Here is a 16178-nt window from a genome sequence, read left to right as displayed (position 1 = left end):
AGCCAAGAGAGACAACAGTAAAGTTAATGGCTTGATTAATAGTCATTTTGAAGGCTACTTTAGGTAAAAAAGATTGACTGGTCCATAAGGTAACCTTGTCTATGTGAAAAATAAGATAAAGAGATTTAGAAAAGTCAGCCTGGAGTTCAGAAACTCTTCTTGCAGATGTAGTGACTACCAGAAAAGCAGTTTTCCATGATAAAAAATTTAAATCAATTTAGCTGATGGTTCAAAGGTTTCTGCATTAACCTTGCATCATGACTGTCCTGTCAAATCCTTGGGGTGGGGGGTAGTGCCCTTCAGTGAGGGACTAAGCAAGAAGGTACCTTTGAGAAAAGCCTTGCCCAATTTTGAAGAAGCAAACGAGGAAGCATTTTCCCCTGAGTAAAAATTAGAAATGGCTGCCAGCTGTACTTTGACAGTAGAAAAACTAGCTCCTCTTGAAAAATATATGGTAAAACTCTAAAACAGCAAAGGTAGGAGCAGTGAAGGGGTCCATTTCTTTCTGTAGAGCCCAAATGGAGGTATTAGAGGTATCGGGATAAGCATAAAGGAGACCAGATGGTCAAAAGTGAACTAGAGCATCTCTCAATGATGCCCCCAGAGGGGGGATTAGGGCAAAGAACCTGCGGCACTTGTTGCTGTGGGGAGATGCAAAGAAGTTGAAACAAGGTTGGCCCCAGAAAAGGAAAATCCTCTTCACCACTGATTGATTGAGAGACCACTCATGAGGCATCAGAATAGACCTGCTGAGTTTGCTAGTATGTCGGATTTCCTTGGTATGTGCATTGCCATAAGAAAGTAGTTGGAAGAGATCACCCACTGCTACACTTTCATTGCCTCTCAACAAAGGGGATAAGATTGGGTCCCTTGTTGATGTACCAAACCACAGACATGTTGTCAGATTGCATCACAATCTTCCCAAGAGGAAGGATGTCTTGGAAGGCCTGCAACACTAGGAGGACCACTCTCAGCTCTATGACATTGATATGTGAATTGGTATCTTCTGGGAACCATTTGCTTTGAACCGTTCAACCCAAGAAATGTCCCACCCACCCCAGTTGTGAGGTGTCTGTGGTTACCATGGCTACTGGGGGCGGAAGTACAAGAGGGCAGCCTTGGGAAACTTCACCCAGTTGAATCCACCAACACAGACAGGCTTTGCATACTCAAGTAAGTTTGATTGGAAAGTACAAGGGATGTCAAAAAATTGGCTATTGAACAGCTAGGGTCCACTGAAAAATGCACATATCAAACCAGGCCATAGGAACTAAGGTTATGGGAGCTGCAGTTGACCCTAGGGTCTGAAGAATAAGTCTGGCTAGGGAAGAAGGGAGTGCAATAATTTGCTCCACCTGCCACCTGATGGTACTTACTCAATGTGGTGGAAGAGAGGCTATCTGACTGACTGTGCTCAGCTCAGCACCTATCAACTCTAGGCTCTGAACAGGTTGGAGATGAGACTTGCAGATGTTGTCTGAGATGCCTAGAGATTGACATAACTGAAGCAAGCAGTCCCTTGATTTCTGTAAAAGATGCTTGGTTGGGGAGATGAGGAGCCAGTCACATAGGTATGGAAACATTCTGAATCCTAGCAATCTCAAGAAAGCTGCTACCACTTGCAAACATTTGGTAAACACCCTGGGGGCTATTGTGAGACCAAAGGGCAGGGCTCTGAACTCATAATGACTGGTCCTTAGGTGGAAGCGCAGAAATTTTCGAGATCATCTGTTCATCTTGATGTGATCGTACACATCCTGAAGATCAATGTAGCACATGCAATCGTCCTTGCATAGAAATGGCAGAATGGACTAAACCATGACCATTTACAACTTTGGCTTTGTCACAAATTGATTTAGTTTCTTAGATCTATAATTGGTCTCAGTTCCCTGGTTTTCTTAGGCACTAAAAAGAATCTTGAGTAAGTTCTGAATCCTTTCTGGTCTGGTGGGGCCTTCTGGATAACTCTTTTGTCTAGCAGCTTTTGAATTTCATGAGATACTGCCTCCCACTGACTGGGTGGGAAATTGAGAAGCCTTTTTCTTTTTCTTTAGAGAATATGTGAAAATGGTATGAAATAACCTTTGGATATGATTTTTAGCACCCAAGAATCTTTTGTTATTGATGTCCGGGTGCAGAAACAAGCACTCCCCAACTGCCTCCAGATGTGGGCAGTCAGGTAAGCTTTCAGGTTTCTGAATCTCAAGAAACCCTGGTTCTGCAGGCCTTCCCTGCTGCAAGGAAGGCATCTTCCATTTGAACTCCCTCCTCTGCATCTGGAGGAAGATACTCCCAAGTGAATCCTGGAAAGGAGCCTGGAACTTACAGAACCACATTTTCTTGCCTCCACTTTGATTCCTGGAAAAGGATTATTGAGAGGTAGAAAAGCATATCCCTATGGCAGACAGGGTCTTTCCATCTGTTCACTCTGGGACAGTGTTTCCTTTACAGTAGGGCCAAGCAAAGACACTCCATCAAAGGGAGTGTTAATGAAAGAAGACAGGAAAGGCTCCGTAAAGTCACATAAGCACATTCAGGAATGTCTCCAAATGGCTATGCCTGAACCTGCCGTCCATGAAGTACCCTCTGCAGCATGGGAAATTAGCCTCTTGGACACATTAGAGAAGATAAGACAATGGCCATTTGTGAAGAAGACTTCTTGTAGTCCACCATGGACATGGAGTCTGAGACGGATTTGGAAAGTTCCTTAGTCAAATCCCGCTGTAATCTTGTGAAATGTGCCAAATAATTCAAAGACATAAGACAAAGGGTGCTGAGGCAAAAATGCGCTTCCTGAATCTGTCCAATGCCCTGGACTCTCTGTTAAGGGAATGGACAGAGGAGCTGTGCTCTTCCAGCTCCTTCTTGGTGGCAGCAGCCACAACCATAACATCAACAGAAACTCCTGTGCTCCAGTGTAGCCTAGCTTTAGATAGGATAAGAAATTGATCAGGGTGAAGGGAATGGGTTCTACAGTATCTGTTTCCAGTCACGAACGACAAGAGACCTTATCTGCCGGCGGAGTCACCCAAGTCCCAAGCTTCCAGAAATACTGACTCATCTTTGGAGGGGATATCAGAGGACCACCACCCTTTTGCTTGAGAATTTCTAAATTGTCTCCAAAGGAGACATCATCCAGTGGAGATCTGGGGGACTCCTCCCATTCATCAAAGTCAGTGTCTTCGGTGAGAGACTCCTGAGGGAAATCTGTGTGTCTCCTCTTATATGTTCTCTTTCAGAGAGCCTCCTCAGTGGGACAATATGGAGAGGTATCTGAAGAGAGGGGAAAGTTCTCAAGGTGAACTGTCTGGATGCTTAATGGAGCTAGCTGTCCATGTGAAATAGGCCTGAGAGGATCACAGTTCAGACCCAAAGGAGGCAGGGCTGTAGGATCTGAAGAGGATACATAGTCTAATTAATCTCTAAAATGAGAAAAGACCCTCTCCACTATCTCAAAAGAATAAGAACCAGGAGACTCCATAACTGGTTGCACAGGAGCTGAAGCTGCCTCTGCTACCGTGCCTCAACCCTGCCCGGACCCATGCCTCAAAGAGGGAGTCAGACCCGAGCTGTCCAATGCCGAAGCACCAAGGAGCAGGGACAGCTATGACAACCTCAGAGTGGTACCCAGGCCCCCAGTCCTAGTACTGACACTTCGGCTCCAAGACTTATTCTGGTCTAAAGAAATCAGTGCTGAACTAGTCAGGGAACCAGTTGGAGTCGAAGTTCTAGCTGTCTTTGGATCCAACATCTACACTCCTAGGTCTCTCAGATCCGAGGGATCCAAAGCCATCAGTCAGAGATAAGAGAAGGCGAGATCACTGCATGAGAAGTAGAAGGGAAGCTCATGGATCCGAGGGGAGATGCAGCCAGGATAACCACATCATCTGAATCTGAGTTCTGAGGAACTCCCTCATCATGCTATCCACTTTGGCTTCTAAAAGGCTCCAGGAAGACCTGGAGGAAGTGGTGAACTCGGGCTATGTCTCTTTCCTTGGGGTCTCCTGAAGGAAGGGAGAATAGAGCTGGGGAGAAGCAGGCTCTACAGAGAACCATGGGGACTGGGTTCTTGGAGAGTTTGTAAGAGTAGTTGTCGGATAGGATGACGTGAGATCCAACTGTCTCCGTTTCAGATCCAAGGAGGTGGGATCTGATTTCTTTTGGATCTTTGCAGAAGACTCCAAAGGTGGAACAGACTTTGGAGATCGGGTTGGAGATCATTTCTGTAAGTCTTTCACCTCCAAAGAGGCTTTGGATGACTTTGAGGGGGTTTGAGCCCATGGAGCAGAAGAAGGTGGCATCAATCCCTTTAAGACTAACTTGTTTCTATGGTCACTAAGGGCCTGGAATTAAAGGCTGCATAAACAGAGCAGTATGTGTTCAAATAAGAAGATTTGAGGCAGTAGATACACTCCTTATGGGCATCAGAGAGAGGGATCTTATGTCCACAGGGAGTGCATTTTTTGAAACCCGTTAGTTTCTCAGCCATGTCTAAAGAAAAAGGGAAAGAAAGTTTTTTTTTCAGACTTCCAACAATGGTAGGTAAAGAAAATACCCTCTAGAGGGTAGAAAAAAGGAGGAAAAGTACCAACAATGGTACCGACAGCTACCTTGGGGTAGAAGAGAAAAAGACAAAAAGCTACCACAAAGAAAAAACTTGAAAACTCAAGAGACTAGGTAAGGGAGGTGGGTGGCATAGAAAAAAGTACATTTTGTAGAAAAAAATTAGGAGATTGAACTTACAGTAAACAGAAAACAAATCACCCAAAAAAGCTCTCCGAGAAGGATCTGTGCTGTAGCAATATGGCGGCAAACAAGCTCTGAGGTATAGCAGGTTAACTGGGGCATTATGGGTAGAAGGAGGAGCTTGACAGTTGGATCTGAGAGTCTAGCAAATGCAGCCAAGTAGGATCCAAGATCAGATCTGATACCCAATTGTTGAGGAATGAATGAAAAGGACAACATCAGATTCCAAAGTTTTATGAGAGATAAGACAAAACAGGACACAAAATCAAAGACAGCAAACAGTTATGCTTGGGTGATAAGGCTATGTTTTTTCAGTGCCTTTTTCTGTGGTGGCTTGTAATGGCAGGCAGGCAGCAAATAAATTAGCATGACTATATGCATTTTTATACATGAATTTTCACAGGATCATAGGTAGTGACTGCACATATGGTTCAGGAGATCATTCAGGAGCCTAGCCCAGTTTTCCAGTTGCCTCCTTGCACCATCTGATTAAGTGGCTTGTTCAGAGTCACACAGTAGGCAAATGAAGGCTGAGGAAATTGAACCCTGGTCTACAGAAAGCAGATGTTAACTGCTCACAGACTTAATTCTCTGTACTAACATTGACATTTCCACTTAGCAAGTAGGAGAACAAAATTTAAGTCAAATTCACATATGTGAGCATTCTACATGCACAGCAGACATGGAAGCTCAGAAAATATACTGCCTATAGCTTGCTGTCATTACTGGAAGTCTTTCAGTTGAAAGCTTTCACCAAAAAGAAAATGTTTCCAACCTGAGTGATAAGCAGCAGGCTAAGCTGTCAATGCAGCAGAACAAAACTTTCAGAATGTCCTTTTATATGCCACACATTTTTCTAACAGATTTGTTCTAAGCACTGTGGTAAGTAAGCTGCTATTACCCTGGCTGGTTCTGTGGTGGGATTATCAGTTGTGAAAACACTTTACTCCTAGCTAGCTCTACAGATTACAAGTTTTTGCTATGGCTATGCCACATGTAAACCTTGTTCAGCTAGTCACATGTGCATTTACTAAGGAAGTTAAAGAAAAAGTTGACCTTGGATACCAGAAAAAGATTTCCTTAAATTGTAATCAGCATCTTAAACTCTAAGCAAGCAAGTTCAAAGTTTATTAAGTATAAGCAGTAGGCTAAGCAACAGAAGTAGCAAGCCAGAGTTTGTTTACCATCATCACTTAAATTCTGGAAACATTACTCTTTCGGTTTTTGCAAGAGACCTCTTCAGCAATACTTATAATATTACAGGTGTGTGTATGTCTATGTGTGTCTGTGCACTTGCAAGTGTGTGTATGTTTATGTGTGAGTGTGCATATATACTTGAATAAGGCTAACTTCATACCAGTTTCATTGGAAAAAGTTCCAGTTTTTCCCTTCAAGCAGTCCCTTCTGGATTTCTCTTCATTTTTCTTCACTCTCATCAATGAATGGCTGCTTGTGTTCACAGCTTTGTCTACCACTGTTTTATGATGTTTTTCATTTTCAAATGCAGAATCTGTGTGCCTGGATATCTTTAAATAGAAACACAAAAGTAAAGAAGTATATCATACCCTCTACAATTTAAAGTACCCATGTGTATAAAAAGCCGTAGGAATATACTAATTACAGCATTTTTCTATTTCCTGAATGGAGATATCATTTTACATTTAATTATGCTGTATTTTCATTAGACGTGCTACAACTGTCTGCTAATAACTTCAGACTCATCTTGCAAAAAACTCTATATTTTCAGAAAGCAAAACTGTTACACTTTTTAATAAATCAAACACTATGGAGGTATTCAGAGACATTATCACTGTAGAGCTACTAGTGGCTTGCTGGTGAAGTCTCATAGTGCTATAGCACTCAGTGATTCAGTGTCTCTAAAGTGAACACATAGTACAGTTAGAACAATCACACTAGTGCTTCCCCTATCAATTAGCACAATCACACTAGTGCTTCCCCTATCAATAAGCACAATTGTTGCACAGGCACATAGAGATACACACACGCACACGCGCGCACACACACACACACACACACACACACACACACACACACACACACACACACACACATATCCTCACAGCCTCACAGCTGTGGTGCTAAAAGCCCCATTCCTGCAATAGACAGCAATGGAGTAATACCATAAAAAGATAATGTACATTCCTGTCTCTTTACTCTGAAATATGGTAGAGATTTCTTTGAATCACTCCACAGTTTTATTTAATCCCAGCCTGAGGCTCTGGGAAATCCCACGTGACTAATTTGCATTAGATATGCCACCCTGGATTTGTTTCAATGTCTTGTAAGTCACTGTAGTGCTACCTATTTGTTGCCACATACCGCTGGGGCTCTACAACAGTGTCTGAATCATAAGCATATATTACTCTGTGCAAATCTGCTGAAACAGGTTTCTGCAGTACTTTGTTTGTTTCTGAATACCCTCCCTCAGTTATTTTTCCTATTTACAGACTGTAAATCTGCATTTCTCAGTCTGTCTCTATCTTTGTCCTACTATGTTGCTAATTGAATGCTATCAGGTAGCATATGATAACGCTGAGTTCCATGTATTTTAGTGCATACAGCGGTCACAACCAAATTTATGCAAAAGTTGATTAAGTGCTTCATCTTAAAATAATAGCATCATACCATTTTCCATAATAATGTCAAATGTACTACTTTTAATAAAGCTTCATTATCCTTTTCTATAGTTGTCAAGTGGTAAAAAAATATTTAATCAAAACCTGTTCTGGTTGGTTAATAAAAAGATTTCTCTAGCAGGTTATCCAGCCTACAGTGATTTCCTTGGATAGGATCATTCTTAGTCCTGTTACACTTAAGTTACAGTAATACTCTCTGAACGGTTACGTGAGCCTGTTTTGCTTCAATGTCAGTGGATAACTGATGTATTATTTCACCAGAATCACACTTTTGTACTCGCAAATCATCAGTCACCCACACAAGCAAGTTTGCCTGACTGGTTTAAAAGTGTGCTTATTCTGATTTACATGCTTCATTTTAATTCCTGGTAAACACAACCAATTTGGTCCAGAGAGTAACAGGTTTAGCTGTTTGATCACAGTGTCCAGCTACTACTGTGCTAGTCTTGATTTATAAGCTTGAACCTCTTCCTTTTACTAAACCAATACTCTTTTAAGTCACATGGATATAACACTGACTCATCACAAGTTGCCTTCTCTTTGTATGCACTAAAGCTTTCTGTATTTTCTTTTTGTCAGTCATTATAATTAAAACTTTCTAACGTATTCAAGTGCATATATAATGAGAAATACATGGACAGATTTTTTATTTTTTTTTATTTTTACTACAAAGGAGTTCTAGGAGTTATCTCATGAATGACAAAGACACAAGAGAACTATTGGAGAATAATCCTCCAGTATACCCCGCTTATTTATTTCAGTTTGTTAAGCATGAAGAGCTCTGATCTCTCGGAACCATTTTTAAGCTCAGCCTGAGACACAGCACAAAAAGTCCTTTGGATGACATATCAAACCGAGGCCCCATCTGCCTGAGTTGGCGGTAACTAAGGTGGATGCAAAAGATCCCACAGCACTTGTCAAAAACATAGGATAAGTTCCCTGGTGCCCAGGCCAAATTTCCCCTAGTCAATATGTATGCCACCTCAAATCTCCCATGAAGAGAGACCTAATGGGACTAACTTGGACGACAACATTTAAATACATAAAATAAGTCATACATTCATACCTAGAGAGATTTGCTTGGTTGCAAAGTACTTTAGAAATCAGATTGAATATTCCAAGTTATGTTCACAATGTTTTACATAAAAAATATTACTGAAGACTGAAACATAAAAGTGCTGTCAGTTATGCACAAGGTAGCTTCCTCACATGAAAAAGAAAAGGAGCAAGTAATTGTTAGAATGTAGCCTAGAAGTGGAAAGATTTCCTTTCTTGAGCTGTGTTCTGAGGAGGTGCAGATAGAGGTTTTATTTATTTTGATGAGATTGTGTTAATTTTACCATTAGCATACATCATTTACAATTTGCATCGTTGAATAAGAATTTTTAAGAATAGCTCTGAACATATGGTAGGGGGTAGCTTTACACCTGAATGGACATAATCTGCAAATCTGAGGCCATAAAACAGAGATGTTGTGGTTAGTGCAGTGTAGACTAGTTCTAAGTATATGAAGGATGATTATTAATCGAGGAAGTAATCTGAGGTTATAGTTTGAGGAACATTGAGTTAGATGGATGGCAAAGAATGGAAAGGTCTCTAGACTAAAAAGATTAAAGATTAGCTAGCTGAGTACTTTTACTCTTTCTGGTACTAGGAGCTACTTATTTAATATAAAAACTAGGCAGCGGTGTTCTGCTGTTGGGACTAATGTAGTGAATCTACAAATGTCTGTAGTTTGCAGATCTGTGAGATTGTTTTTCAAGACAGGCACATATATACACTTACAGATAACTACACATTTCCTACCTGGAGTAGAAAACATTTTGTGTATATGCTGCCTTGTGCTGAATGTCCTAAGAATGGTAACCCTTCAAATATTGCCTTTATGAAATGCTTTTGCCTGGATTATTTATACTAGGGAGCCTATTATCCAAACTAATTGAGAACTAGGGTAGTTAGGATAATCAAACTCTTGGGATAATCAAAATATAATTGAACAGGATAAAAAACAGAATAGTTTACAGAAAGTAATGAAGCTTTAATTATTATTATATTTTAGCTCAAATGTTACTCTTGCTTAATGTGCTAGACTTAATTTCTATGCATTCTTTTAGCAGATTAATTAAAGGGTCATCAAACCACATACAGAGTATATATAATTGTGTACGGTAAGTAAACTAAACTTGCAGCAAGATGCAAAGGGAGAGGAAACGAGCAACACACGCACGCACGCACACTCACACACACACACACACACACACACACACACACACACACACACGCACACACCTTACTTGTTGTAGATGTTAAATTCTGTAGCAACAATGAACGTTAAATTCCACATGGTAGTAAAGACGCATGTAGAGATTCAATGACACAACTCTTGGGAAGGCTGCATTTGGATAATTGACATTTTGGATAACTGACGTTTGGATAATCGATGTTCTACTGTATTTAATGTCATCACTCCTAGGTGAGCAGTTGATAGGAAGGCCTTGAACTTTCACTGCTCGTAGCAGAGATTAGCATGATACAAATTATGACATTATGCATGAGTCTAAAGCAGTACTGCCCAAGGAAATGGCAAGATTTAATATATTTTGTCACTGCACTGACACTTTGTGCTCTAAATAAACTTAAACCTTTTATTATGTGGCTGAAGAAATGTCAAGACTAGCCCACTGCTGCCGGACATCCACTTCTGCTGCCAGCAACTCAGGTTCAACTAGAAGCCCAAGTAAAAGGGCCAGCTGGAAAGGAAAAGGAATGGTGAGATTTTTGCCTGCATAAATCTCCAAGATGAGTGCATAGGAGACATGTCTTTGGTGTGGGTATCTGAATAATGATTTATCGTGGAAGCTGTGGACCTAGTAGGAACATCTGACTTACAAGGGGGCAGGGTTCTTTGAGGGGCTATGTTATCTTTGCAAGAGTGAGCAACATGCCCACAACAGGCCCACTACATTTTCATTCCCTCAGTGCTGTATCGGTGCATGTCAGGAAAATAAATCGTGTTACTCTCTTCATTAACAAAAGCTGAAATTTCTGTTATAAGACAGAGAAACTGAATGCATAATGCAGGATTTAGGACGTGCCAAAAGATGTCACCATTTGTTGCAAAGAATGCAAGAAGATCCAGACACCATGAAGGCAGGAAAGAACTGCTGATTCTTTTTATGAACCCTTTTTTTAAACAAGGCACATGAGGTGATGGTATGGATAAGGGAGGCTACAGTCTTTTGTGTATGGTTACATAGAATTTTTAGTGAGATATTAAGCTAAGGAAGAATGTTCCCTCTCTAAATCTTCTTCTGAAGTTTTCCTTAAGTGCAATGTCATTAGTATTTAAATCTGTGAAGAGACAGTCACCAATTGTGGGTTAGCCATAACTTTACCATGCAAGGGTACCTACAGGTTAAACAAATGTAAATAATAGGGATGCAGGTCATGAGTGCAAATTTTGAGAATTCAGTTCATGGAATTACATAAATGCCAGGGAACATGGTCACGACACAGTTCTTCTGCTGTCCATCAGAATTATTGAAATATGTGTATTAAGATGACTCACAGTCTACATTTCAGGTTATAATTTGCTTATTCTATCTATTTGCTAACCCTATCTAATGACTTGAAATGTTTTCCAGCTCACCAGTATTGTGCTTGCAAGGGGTGTGTGGACCAATTTACATTTGCCAACCACAAACATCATTCCTAATGTATTTAACCTTACCCCAGAATTATTTTTCTCCCTATAATATCAACTAGATGTTGTTTAGTGCTTAAAATGTCTTCAGTACCTTTTACTTTAATTTTTCTTGCTATAGATCATGAACGTTTCACCATTTTACCTGTTCAGAACTTACATTGTTTTAAAAGGGAATCTGACTCGGTTTGCACAGCCTGCACTAGACCAGGGCTTCTTAAACTATAGATCGCGACCCCACATGGGATTGCATAACTGAATGTTGGGGGTCATGAAAAATTTGGAGACTGCCTTTGCCAGACAGCGTATTGTCTGGAAAAAATAAAATTGTCTTTTGTCTTTTATTTTTAAGGGCATTCTTCTTTAAGAATGCCCTCTGTGTCTGGTTGCATACACACAGAAGATGAAATCAGGTTGCAAACACCTGTTGCATTTGTACGACCAATTGTTTACGTCTTCATCTTCCACGTGCACTGAATATGAATTCCAGCAGATGTTTAGACTGTGGACCACAATAGAAAAGCGACAGGTAGGTCCATGTGTTTTTACCTAACTTTCATTTCTTGAACAGCTTATTTCTGTACTTAATTAAGCTTTTAGCCTGTCTTCTTATATTTCCACTTAAAAGGAACTGTATTTTTCCTATAATGGTTTACCTCCTTTTTTTAAAATTTAAAAATGCAAACTTATGGAACGTTCCCCTTCTAGTTTGCATTTTTACCTTTAAAACATTTCTTCTATGAGACACTTTTCAGCTACTGTTTGACTTTCATGTAGCTGTAGCTTGTAGATATGATACACCAAGATGACATTTTCACTAGCCGTGTCTATTGTGTCATAGGGAGATATCGTGTTTCTAAATGGCCCTAGTAGTGCCAGAAAAGGGTCTACAGACATGAGTGCTTACCTGGTTAGTAAATATAAATAAAATATATATTATCTTTCTTGTTACTAACTCCATGCATTTTGTGTTCTAATGAAGATAAAAAGTACAGCAGATTATACTGAAAAAAAGATGATGATTGTTAGATTTGGGTATAAGAGCTTAATTGGAGGACTGACTGTATTGCTTCAGCTGAGCACAAACAGGGAGATCAAGAAATGAGGAGGAGTGAAAAGAAACAGACAAAGCAATAACAGTAGAGACACTAAGACAGAAAAATCAAATTAATGTCAGTCATAATTTGACAAGGTATCCCTTTGCATTTTGCCTGTGTCTGCTTTTGATGGTAAAAGTTGCCTTTGAATGAACACCTCAGTGGAATTTTGGGTAATTGGATGTCAGGAGGTTGCTATTTGTTCCTTACTCTGAAGTGTTCAGGTAGAGGGTAATGTTTGTAGTGGCAGAAAGGAATGTCAGTGGACCTAGCTGCTATTACATGGAGAGACATTTATTTTATTTTGTGTTTATGTATGATTTGGGGCACTTGGGGAATAAAATATCTGACTTCACTTCTTATTCTGATGTGTATATATTATTATTCTGATTGTATATTCAGATTTCTGAATCTATTTCTGCAAATGTGGCAGTGCATGAATTGCTGTTTAAACATTCAGTGCAGTGACACTGACAAACTATAGTGAAATATCTAAACAAAAAGACAGTAACTAAAGGTAGAACCAGGTTTTAGGTTAATGTTCATGCATCCAAGTAGGATATGACACCATGTGAGCAGTGTACAAATCACAATGGAAAACACATTGAAGCTTTGCTCTTCTATCGTTATATCCTACGAAGTGTTTTTATTTATGTCATTCAGCTGAACTACTGTAGTTGTCAGACACAAATGAAACAGTTGTCAGCGGAGTGTTTTTAATGTACTTGGTCATCTGACCGCTGAAGTAATTTTTAATATGCTGTTTGAAATAGTTTTGCCATTGAAACTTTTATTAGTATATGAGATGATGGTTCATAATCAGATTCTAAACATTGTAGATGTACATATTGACTGATATTGGTGGATTGTAATGACAGAAGTTTGAGTGGCCCTTTGTGGTTGAAATGTTCTGAAATGGGTAGTTTTGTCATTATTTGTTCATATGTTTTGTTTCATTACTTACTGGAAAAATGTTCAAAACAATAAATTTAAAACATGCCCTAGTGCTGTATTATTATACAAAGTATATAATTTAATTATTATATATTATAATTTAATAAACTGAGGAAGGTGGATCAAAGAACCTTTGCATGGCCCTAAAAATGTGTGCAAGGGGCCTATGATTTGAAAATAGCCCAAAGGTAAACTTAATTCACCACAGGCCAGATGTATTTTCTTTGAATATGGGTTTCAATGCTGTTTCAGTGAATGTGAATTTCAAAGGCAAAAACGTTTTAACGCTAAGTCTGTTTTCATTGTGAGACTGTATTGCTTTGTTTAGCAAATGTCTACCAGCATTTGTGCTATAAAATTTGAAATAAAAGTTTAAATTAAATCCAAGTATCTGTAATCATTGTAGAACTAAAGCAGAAAACAGTATGTGCACTGAGCGTTTTGAAAAGTGTTTATGGCAACTAGGGAGAAATGGAGAAATAGCCAAGAAATGGGACACTGGAATAGTTGAATGGGGGGTACTAAAATTACATCCATTTTGTTTTCACATACATGTTCAGAATTCAATTTTTAAATTTAGCACAATAAGCAAATTTAATTTCATAAACTGAACCTAGTACTTATTTAAGAACATCTATATTTATTATTATTTTAGTACAAAAAGAGTATTCGTTTATTATGGATAAGTGTCTAAATTTAGATAGAAGTGATAAAAATACAAATGACAATGTGCCAGAGTCTTCGCTACAGGGTTGTAGTATTCAAAACGTGGCAACTAAATCGACAAGAAAAAGAAAATATGAGGAATCATTATTGCAATATGGATTTACGTATAACACTCATGATGGTGTAGAACAACCTCTTTGCTTAATTTGTAATGAGGTTTTTGGCTGTGGAGAGCATGAAACCACCCAAACTAAAATGACATTTTGATACCAAGCATGCCGCCTACTGCAATAAACCAAAGGAATATTTTAACGACTTTTAAAGTCTACAAATGAAGAAAAACTATGTTTTGAGAAATGTGTTACTGTGAACAAAAAGTATTTACTTGCATCTTATGAAGCTTCTTATTTAATTCCAAAAACTAAAAAGCCCTATGCAATAGGAGAAGATCTAGTATTACCTGCAGCTATTAGAATGTCAGAAATAGTGCATGGGTAAAAGTATGGAGACAAAATTTGTAAAATTACTTTATCAAATGAAACTGTATCCAAAATAATTTCTGAAATTAGTAATGACGAATTCAAGCACCTTATTACCATGCTTAAGGACAGCCCAAAGTTTGTAATTCAGCTGGATGAAGCAACTAATACCTGTAACATGGCACAGTTGTTAGTTTATGTAAGATATGTTTATAAAGGAATCATACATGAAAAATTATTGTTTTGTCATCCTTTGCAAGGACACACAAAAGGGGAAGATATACATCTTAAAGTTGATTAATTTTTCACAAATTAAGGTTTATAATAGAGAAATTGCATTGGAGTCTGTACAGATGATGCTGGAGCAATGGTGTGCATGAATGTTGGACTTGTAGCAAATGTAAAAGCCAGTGGCAATACACATATCACTTATACTCACTGCATGATCCATCAGGAGGCACTTGTAGCCAAAAAAAATATATATCACCAGAGTTAGATGTTGTGCTTCACAATGCTATCAAAATCATTAACTTCATTACACACCATACCCTTAACAGTTGTTTTTTTCAAACATTTGCAAAGACATAGACTCTGACTACAAAAGCTTATTACTACATACAGGGGTAAGGAGGCTCTCAAGAGGGTGATGTTTAAACAGATTACTGCAACTGGAAGCAGAAATCTGATTTGTTTGATTTTTTTCACAATGACTTATGGCTTTTAAAACTGTGTTATTTGTGAGATGTTTTTGAAAAACTCAATGATTTAAACTTGTTGCTTCAAGGAAAAGATTGTAACATATTTATGTTAAAAGATAAAATTGAAAGTTTTATTAAAAAAGCTAACATATGGAAGAAGGTGGAAAACGGTTCTTTAGAAATGTTTACAGCTACAGATGATTTTATAATTGAAAATAACCTTCCCAAATATTTAATTGTAAAAGTTATACTTCCCTTCAAATTTTGATTCTCAAAAACAGATTTGGGTTCAGAAACCATACTCAACTGAAATGAAAAACATCAGTCATCTGCCATTGAAAGTTCAAAAAGAATTTGCTGAGTTATCAAGCAGCACAGGCTTACAACCTGAGTTTCCCAAAAACACTTTAAATGAATTTTGGCTCAGGATTAGGACAGAATTTCCAACAATTTCTATAATGGCCCTAAACATATTACTGTCATTCTGTGCCACATATTTATGCAAAGCGGCATTTTCAGCATTGACGATTATGAAATCAAAATACTGATCAACTCTGAAAAACGTTGAAAATGACCTATGCCCTGCACCATCAAATATTCAGCCAAGATTTAGTTCTTTATTTAAGAATAAACAAGCACATCCATCTCATAGCATGCAAATTTGCTTTTTTTCTTTAGTAAATGGTAATAAGTGGTAAAAGTATATGTATACCAAAGAATTGTTTTGAAATAAATTTCTTTTTGATTTATCGGTAAATGTAAATGGTAATAAGTGGTAAAATTATATGCATACCAAATAAATGTTTTGAAAAAAATTTCTTTTTGATTTATTATCAGTAACTGTATTACCTTTATACATATTTCAGATACCTATATATCCGGGGTCACGTAAATTTTTCTCTTACGAAAACTGGGTCACAAGTGAAAAAGTTTAAGAAGACCTGCACTAGACATTCTATTTATTGTAGTTCCTAGTGTTAGCTACCACACAGTGTCTTGTTGAGGTGAGTAACATATATACATTAACAGCTAAAGGGAAACTATTTTCCAAAGAGGTTTTTTTTTCTTTTTGAATAATTCTCAATTTGAAGAAGAGGGCAAGTTAGTTATACTGACACACTACATAAAAAAAATGGTAAGTGCTTCTTTTATCCATATAACTGTATCCAATTTAAGGA

General features: G+C 38.3%; 1 protein-coding gene across 2 annotated transcripts in view; it reads right to left on the bottom strand.

Annotated features, from left to right (window-relative positions):
* The window catches only part of LOC122796635, a 563252-nt gene that overhangs the window by 93898 nt on the left and 453176 nt on the right, over window positions 1-16178 (bottom strand). For both annotated transcript variants that reach the window (XM_044065262.1, XM_044065263.1), the window contains exon 7: window positions 6104-6272. In XM_044065262.1, the coding sequence (XP_043921197.1) occupies window positions 6104-6272 (169 nt within the window). The remainder of the gene's footprint in view (window positions 1-6103; window positions 6273-16178) is intronic.

The sequence above is a fragment of the Protopterus annectens genome, chromosome 3.part0, assembly GCF_019279795.1.
Source record: "Protopterus annectens isolate FY-2018-M chromosome 3.part0, PAN1.0, whole genome shotgun sequence".
In the NCBI taxonomy this organism is placed as follows: domain Eukaryota; kingdom Metazoa; phylum Chordata; order Ceratodontiformes; family Protopteridae; genus Protopterus; species Protopterus annectens.
This window is presented reverse-complemented; position numbering and strand designations above follow the sequence as displayed.